Source organism: Mirounga leonina, unplaced genomic scaffold, assembly GCF_011800145.1.
Source record: "Mirounga leonina isolate KUSES-001 unplaced genomic scaffold, KU_Mleo_1.0 Mir_488, whole genome shotgun sequence".
NCBI classification, from domain to species: Eukaryota; Metazoa; Chordata; class Mammalia; order Carnivora; family Phocidae; genus Mirounga; species Mirounga leonina.
The window spans coordinates 522,422-530,158 of NW_023270777.1; the positions used below are offsets into that span (position 1 = coordinate 522,422).

The window sequence follows — 7,737 nt, forward strand, 5'->3', positions numbered from 1 at the left end:
GAGCGTCCCCTCCCGTGTGCTGAGCGTCACCTCCGGGTGCTGAGCGTCCCCTCCCGTGTGCTGAGCGTCCCCTCCAGGTGCTGAGTGTCACCTCCCGTGTGCTGGGCGTCACCTCCGGGTGCTGAGCAAGTATGCAGCCCTCTCAGGCCGACGACCTGGGGATGTCGCTGGGTGCTCTTCTGCTCTAGCTTGGAGGGCTCCCAGTGCCCCTCCCCAGCTTAGAAGACAGTTCCGAGTTTGTGCTGATTGTGGGATTGTGCGGGATTATGGGGCCTGTCCCTGGGGATGAGGCCAGCAGGGCGTGAGGACTCTGTGGGAAACCCTTGTGTGGACACAGCTCTGGGGGGGCTCGGTGGCTCCCCCTGGTTCGGATCTGCCTGGGGTGTGGCCCCGACAGGTTCGTCCGCCTCCCAGAGCTTCAGCTGCCCCACTGAGAAGACAAATGAAGCCTGGCTAGCAAGCCTGTGGTCTGAGGGGACACAGTAGGCTTGGCCGCATCAGTTGTGTGTGGTGTCCGTGACATTGGGGCGTGTTCTTGCTGCTTAAAGGACATGTCTTATCGCTTGTGAGATGGGCCAAGACAAAACAGGACTTTGAAGTGAGTTGCCGCAAACAAAGGTGGAATCACCTCGACAAGGTCTTCAGTCCGAGTGGGTGGGTTTGGGCCCAGGCTGGGTTTTTTCCAACCTGTACTTTTCCAAATGTGGAGGAATGGGAGCCAGATGAATTATCCAAGCACCACCCAGGGAAGCCGGGCAGATTTCTCACACCGTGATGCTCGGCCAGTGAGCGGAAGTTTCCGTGAGCGCCCTCTCTGGGGCGTGTCTGGCGGGAGGCAGGAAGGGGAGGCACCCACCAAGAGGGGTGTTTGTGTTTAAGAAAGATTGTTTCTATCAGGTTCCACTGGGTGACATTTTTTCTGGGACAGTGACATCTGTCTTTCTAACAAGGTCATAAAGGTTGTATTCACATCTGTTTAACTCAGAAAGCTTGGTTCTTGAGAACTCCGTCTCACACTGCATTTCTAAGCGAAACATAGTGAATGGAGGTTTTCACGATTCTTCCAAGCGCTCTTGCACTTCACACACTTGCAGAACCGACTCCCAATCTCCTTGCCGTGGGAGGCGGTCAGCGGTCATTAAGAGAATGGCCGTGGACTCGGGGTGGCTTTGACACGCTTCTCGCACTTCCCGAATGACTGACCTTGGGCGGGTTTGCCTTGCTAAGCCCCGTTTTCTTAGCGCTGGAAGAGGGGGGACAGTCTCCACCTGCCAGAGCCGTTGTGGGGATTCAGGGAGGCTGTGCCCCACACCCCGCACACATGGAGCATGCCGCATCAGTGCTGGGGCGGGAGGAGAGTCCCGGTGCTGAACCAGGGACCTGCGTGACCCCCGGAAAGCCGCCCCCTTTTCTGAGGCTGTTTCCTCATTAAACACCACAAAAGCCACCATCTGGGGAACACCCAGGGGCAGGCTTATGTACGGAGGAACATGTATTAAATCACCATTCCCTGAGGCAGGCTCCGTGGGGCGTGCGGTCCCTTCTCCACGTGCAACAGAGAAGCTGGCTCCCAGGGAGGCCGATACGCACCCAAGGGACAAATGTGGCCGTTGACACTTAGGTTCAGTGTCCGGGACCCCATCCCAGCTTTATTTGTGTGTTAGGGACCTTAGCAGCTAAGGCCTGAATGGGGCACAGAACTCGGGGTCACAGCAATCAGCGTGGTTTCAGGACCCTTCAGCCCGGAGTCGAAGGCCCCTCTCTGAGAGTCTTTTCAAAAACAAGAACTGCTGCCCTTTGGTTGTAACTTTGCCTGTCGGTAATGGTGTAGCACCTCCGGGAACCATGGTCCCCCTTTCCTTACCCGGCTGGAAATTCAGAGGAGGCGGCCCCCTTCTGTCCCCAGGGCTGCTTCCCCTCCCCCCAGCAGCCTGGAGGAGGCACGAGGGCGGCAGAATGCACGTCCTGCTCATCAACGGGGTCAAGGTCATGCCGAAGTTCTGCGTGTCTCCCCCCAGAACCTGGTGCTCTTTGCAGACCCGCAGCCGGGCGCGGCACGTGGGAAAAGGACGGGCGTGAACAGGAGGCTGTGGCCCACGGAGGTCACAGGTCCGTGGCTGTCTCCATCTACCACTGGGTTCACGGACCCCGTGTGCGCGGCATTTTCCCAGAGGATCCGCCTGCGCTGGGTCCTGCTGCCTGCCGCTCCCCGGTCGGGGGAGTCTCCGTGTCCTCCAGACCTGTGGTCAGGGGGTCCACGGGGCAAACTTTTTTAACAACAAGACATACGTGGGAGACCACCACACGGGAGTCAGGAGCTCCTCCCGGCTCGGAGCAGGCTGCGTGGACAAGCAGGAACGTCCCCGCCTCTTGGAGGACTTGCGGACACACTCCATCTGGGAGTGGAGTGGGCGGCCAGCACCAGTGCCGGGGGCTCCCGCGGGTCCCCAGGGACACCGGGCATTTGCCCCCAGCTGTGTGCTGGGAGTGAGGTGGTGAGGGACGACTCCGAGTGCCTGAGGGAGGCTGTGAAAAAGCGAAGCCACAGGACAGAGGAGAGACCAGCCCTGGGTTGTTGGTAAAGATAGCACTTTAAGGTCCCACCACCAGCGGTCCCAGCCTCGGGGCGTCAGCTGGGGTGGAACTGGCAAAACGGAGCCAGGAGGAAGGGGGAGGGGTGGGGCGCCTCGCAGAGCCTCGCTACATCATGGGGTACGCGATGACGAAGTAGTTGAGCTCCGCGTCGATGAGCTTTCTGTACTTCCTGTGGATCTCGCGCAGCGTCCTGTCCTCGTCATTGGTCTCGTACCTGTTTGTGTAAATTCTCACCTGCAGCACAGAGAGCGCACGCGGTGGGGCTGCGCCTCGCGGCACCGCGCCCATCCCAGCCCGGGACACGCGCGGCCGGCCCAAGCCCAGCCGCTGAGGAAGGGAGCTCCAGGTTCCCTCCCGTGAAGCGAACCCCCGGGGCACACACGAGGGGGACGCGCCGCCCGGCCGCACGCCTGACCCTGGCGGGAGCAGACGCACCACCCGCCGCCTGTGCTAGGCCCGGGAGCCGGGGGCCCTACCTTGAGAGTGCGCAGGGAACACTGCCCTTCCTCCTGGCTCTTCAGGATCCGCTCCACAAACTTGACGTCCAGGAAAGCCCAGATCTTGAAGTAGAACAGCTTCCTGCAGGACAAGACCAGGAGGTGCAGCTCCTCATCCAGGGACTCGTGGTTGTTGTTGAACTCGAACGTCAGTTTCTGGAAAAGCACCAGAGGGGAGACGGGTGGGCGGAGATGCTGGGACCGGCTGGGTCGTTCTGCTGCAGCCCCATGGCCCGGCTGACGGTGGTCCCCGGGCCGCAGGGAAGAGACGGGGACACGCGGGTGACTCCATCCAACTTGGCAAGATGCGTCTGGGGTTCAGAGGCCGGGCACCTGGCCAGCCACCGCCCCTCGAGCCCCCTGCTGGTGGTGTTTGTAGCAACGGATATCAATCCCCCAGCCTTCTGTGCGGCCCTTGGGAGGGACAAAACGATCCTGATTTTATAGATGGGGAAGCTGGCCCACCCCTCGGCGCTCCTCAGTGACTCCGTCTATCTGGTTTGGACTCACTGTTTCCTGTGCTGCTGGGAGGTGGGGGGGCCTGCTGTCCCCCGTGGAGGCCCCTTCTTGCTCAGAGGGGGCACATAGGGGCTTTCCTTGGTTGGCAGCCAACCAGAGACTCCCTGTGTTCCACGCGGAGACGTGAGCTGCCGTCACCCGCCGTGACCCTGGGGGGCCAGGGGACGCTGCTCTTTTAGCCTGGTAGCATTTCCCAGAACCTCAGGTGGACCCAGTGCGTGCCGGCCCTGCCGGGAGCCTCTCCCCTGGGGAAGCCGGTGACCTGAGCGGCGGCCCCTCCCCACCAGCCTCCCAGCCCTCGGGCCCCACCCACCTGCAGAGTGTGCCGGAAGGTGGGCAGGAGATCCGTGAGCGTGGGCCTCATCGACCAGTCGGGGTCACTGAAGTAGCAGCTCCTCAGGCTGAGGCTCCGGACCGGGATCTCCTGCAAGAGGATCCGGACCAGGCGCTCATACTTCATGACCCGCTCAAAGAAGAAGTTCACCTTCAGGTTGGTGGCGTGCCTGGCCAGCTTGGCCCAGGACATGCCCCAGATGACCTGCCCGTGGGGGTCGTGGATGTGGCATTTGATGTTCATGGTCCAGAGGGTCCCAGCGTTGTTCTCACACAGGTTCTCGAGCAGCTCGTCTGAGATGCAGTTGTAGTTGAGCGTCAGGGACGCCAGGCTGTGGAACGTGGCCATGGTCCTGTTGAACTGGGCACTGCTGTACACGGCCAGGTGGTGGCTGAAGTAGTCCTCGATGTTGAGCTGCGACACCGTGCTCTCGCTTCGCAAGTAGCTCAGGGAGTTGAGCACCACGCAGCCCTGCTCCACGGTCAGCCGGGCCCCCTTCAGGTTGAGGTGGTCCAGGTGCTTGCCCACTTTCTTTAAGAAGAAGCTCAAGCTTTTGATGAAGGAGCTCCGGATGCTGTTCCTCCAGACCAGGCGGTCCAGCTCCAGGTGCTGGACGGACAGAGATTTCAGACGGTTGTTGCTCTTGCCCAGACACGACAGGAGGCCTCGCATGGTGACCTGGAACTTCTTGGTCAGAACGGCATTGTAAGGGTTCAGAAATTTGATCTCCAGGTGCTCCAGATAACGACCAAACTTCTTGACGTACCAAAGCGCTGACTCGAACTCGGACGCGTGTACCCTGGAGGGCCTCCCACTGAACGTGATGGTCCTGTATCGCCAGAGGTCAGCCGAGAACATCATCTGGTTCCACTTTCTGCAGACCAGGGCGGCTCTGGACCGGTCCCTGTCTCCCAGCCACCAGAAAACACGACGCAGGCACACATCGGGCAGACTGGCCCAGCAGCTCTGGTCTTGGGGCTGGATCGGTTGGCTGTCTTCGTCCATCGAGGAACCGGATGTCCAGAGCAGCTGTGTGGTCGGCAGGGCTTCCAAAAATGAAGAAAAGCAACCCCTCGTTTTCTGTGGGGAATAGAAAGGAAGAACCATTATTTACTAAACGGAAATTAGAGCCAGCCGAGTGAACTCGACACTCCGCGTGGGTAGCAGGCCCTGGGCCGGCGCAGGCGGGGACAGTCATGGATCTGCCTTGCAGGGAAACACCTGCAAAGACTCGGTCCTTGGGGGCCTCCCGGGATCGCACCCAGGACTCAGTTACAGCACAGCGGGAGAAGCGAGAAGGCTCGGGCATGATCGCGGTGCAGGGGGCACAAACGGGGGCTGGCTAATTCTGTCTGGGGAAGGAGGAAGTAGACGGGGTTGCTCAGAGGAGGTGGTACCCGAGTGGGGCTTTGCAGGGTGAGTAGGAGCTGCGAGGCCGACCAGCTTGGCCTGGTGGTGGTAGAGGAGGAACCGAGGCACTGGGCCAGGCAAGGTCAACCTGTCCGGAAGCGATGCGGTCAGTCTTGAGGTACAGAAAGGGCCCTCCAGGGAGGAGGAAGAAGGATGGCCCAGAGCAGAGTTCAGGCTCCGAGCCTGGGGCTAGGGCAGCGAGACTGCAGGAATGGGTGGGTTTGTGGGTTTTTCGCAGGACACGATTTGGAAGCTGGATAACGAGGCGGGGAGCACTGGAAGGTCTCTGAGCTGGCTGCTGGATTGCACGTGGTCCCCCTACCAGGCTAGGGAGGCCGGGGCACAGCCAGGCCAACAGCCGCCTGATGCGCCGAGCCCTTGGACTTTCTATAGCCATCTGCCGAAGTCTTCGTGACCTTCTGCTTTCAGTGTTTCCCCGCCTGAAAACTCTCCTTCTTCCCTTTACCACTTCCAAAGCCCCCCGTCTTCAAGGTGCAAGCCCTACCACTCCATAACGCTTTCAGTGGCTACGTTACCAAGTGGCCCACGATTACTGTAGCGCATAAAAACGCAGGGCTGGAGGACCTCTGAGAATTATTTCTTTACAGACGGGAACTGAGGCCCAGAGAGGTGAAGGGGCTTGCCTATGGTCACACAGCAGGTTGGTGACAGGTCTCGGGCTGAGGGACATGTTAAGCATAGTTCTCAGTTCAGGACGGACATTTGTGCAAGAGCACTCTTTGTTTTACTCCTTTGATGTCCTCGTCCGCACTGCTGTCCTCGTCACACTGCTGTCCTCGTCCGCACTGCTGTCCTCGTCCGCACTGCTGTCCTCGTCCACACTGGTGTCCTCGTCCGCACTGCTGTCCTCGTCACACGCACTGACCTGTTCTGACGTGTCTGATGTGGGTCTGTGCCTGTGCTTGCCAAATGTGTGCTTGATGCTGGTGAGCATCGTCATGTTGCCCTCCATGCCTGCCTCCTGGCCGCTCTCCCTGTGACGGACCCCCAGACGCCCCCAGCTCCCACACCACCACAGCGGCCCGAGTGCCCCCAAGCTCCTGTGTGGTGGGCGGGGGTGGTCCTTTGGGGTCTTCGCTGGTGCCTTGCCCTCATCATCCCACACTTTCCCTCCACGCCTCCAGGGGCCTCTCCCATCTCCAGATCCAGACAGCCTTCCCCGTGGGCTGTGGCGGCAGCCTGCCCCCATCCAGGTCACGGCGTCCACGGGGGTCCCAGAGCCACTGCCCGCCCTGCCACCTTCGCCTTCCCCTCGCGCCCACATCCGTCCCTCAGGGTAATCTTCGTCCCAGCCTGTGTCACCCCTGAGACACTCTTCTTCTGAGCGGCCCTTTCATACGTAACAAAGGAAGAGGTAGGGTTGTTGCTTCATCCACAGAAGCTGCCGGCGGCCAGGGGCCCCTCAGCGCTTAGCATGAAGAGCCAAACCAGTTCCCAAGCTCAACAGAAGCCTTTGCCCGGCAGTCACTGGTCAGAGGAATCATGGGACACGCTAAGCCACGGGGGGTGTCCCAAGAACATATCTGGTAGGCTGGAAAAGCAGTGGCAAGCGGTCCACAAGTCCCTGTCCTTACTGGCAACGTCTCCCCTCCCCACCTAAACCTGCTGGCCAGCCAGAGGCCCGGGAGCTTAGCGGGCTGGACCCCGGCTGTCAGTCGCTGTGGATGACCTTAGGCAAGGTAATTTTCCTTGTGCCTCAGACCCCACATCGCAAACCAGGGATGAAAATGGTACGCCTCTCAGTGTTGGCAGGGTTAAATGAGCCGCATACGTGGAAGGTGCCAGAACAGCGCCTGGCACATAGCAGATGCTGTACCAGGGTTCGCAGCCCGGAGTAAGTTGATGCCAAGGCATTCTGCAGGATCCCTGTATGGGAGGGGTGGGCACACCCGGTTTACAAATGGGGAAACAGGGGAAGCTGAGGAGGGCTCCCAGCAAACGCCCTACTAAGTGCGGAAGTGGGGTTCGAACCCACCGCAAGGGCGCTCAGGCCCAGTGCTGTCCACCTGCCCCAGAGCTGCCAACCCGGGAAGGAAAGCTAAGCAAGTCCCACCACCCTCGGCCCGGAGGTGCCCGGGGACGCTTGCTTCCAGGAGGAGGCGGAGGGGCCCGTTACCCGCTCGCCGCGCCCCGCTCGCTGCGCCCCGTCTGGGCCGCGGGGACCGCGAGCCGCCTGCCTGCTCCGCGCGCGCCTCCTGCGCTCGGACGCCGACTCCGCGCCCGCCGGGACGCCCGCCCTCGCGGGGGATGAGCGCCGAGGGCGGCCGCCTTTGTGACGCGCCGCCCGCCGCCCGCCGCCCTCCGCGGGCCTCCGCTCGTCCCCCGCCCCCCGGGGTGCGGGGCGCCTGGCCCAAACCTGGG

The 7,737-nt window shown here is 61.4% G+C and overlaps 1 protein-coding gene across 1 annotated transcript; it reads right to left on the minus strand.

Annotated features, from left to right (window-relative positions):
• Nucleotides 1–2,700: 2,700 nt before the first annotated feature.
• FBXO39 (F-box protein 39) lies at nucleotides 2,701–4,950 on the minus strand. Its single transcript, XM_034989795.1, has 3 exons — nucleotides 3,925–4,950; nucleotides 3,072–3,248; nucleotides 2,701–2,829 (listed from the first exon to the last, which is right to left on the minus strand). Exons 1-3 carry the CDS (start codon nucleotides 4,948–4,950, stop codon nucleotides 2,701–2,703), a joined length of 1,332 nt encoding a protein of 443 aa, XP_034845686.1.
• Nucleotides 4,951–7,737: the final 2,787 nt, after the last annotated feature.

Coding starts and splice junctions, on each gene's coding strand:
- FBXO39 (XM_034989795.1), bottom strand. CDS start 4,950: ATGGACGAAGACAGCCAACCGATCCAGCCCCAAGACCAGAGCTGCTGG. Junction 3,249..3,924: donor CCTTCCGGCACACTCTGCAG/GTGGGTGGGGCC, acceptor GTGCTTTTCCAG/AAACTGACGTTCGAGTTCAA. Junction 2,830..3,071: donor GTTCCCTGCGCACTCTCAAG/GTAGGGCCCCCG, acceptor TCTGTGCTGCAG/GTGAGAATTTACACAAACAG.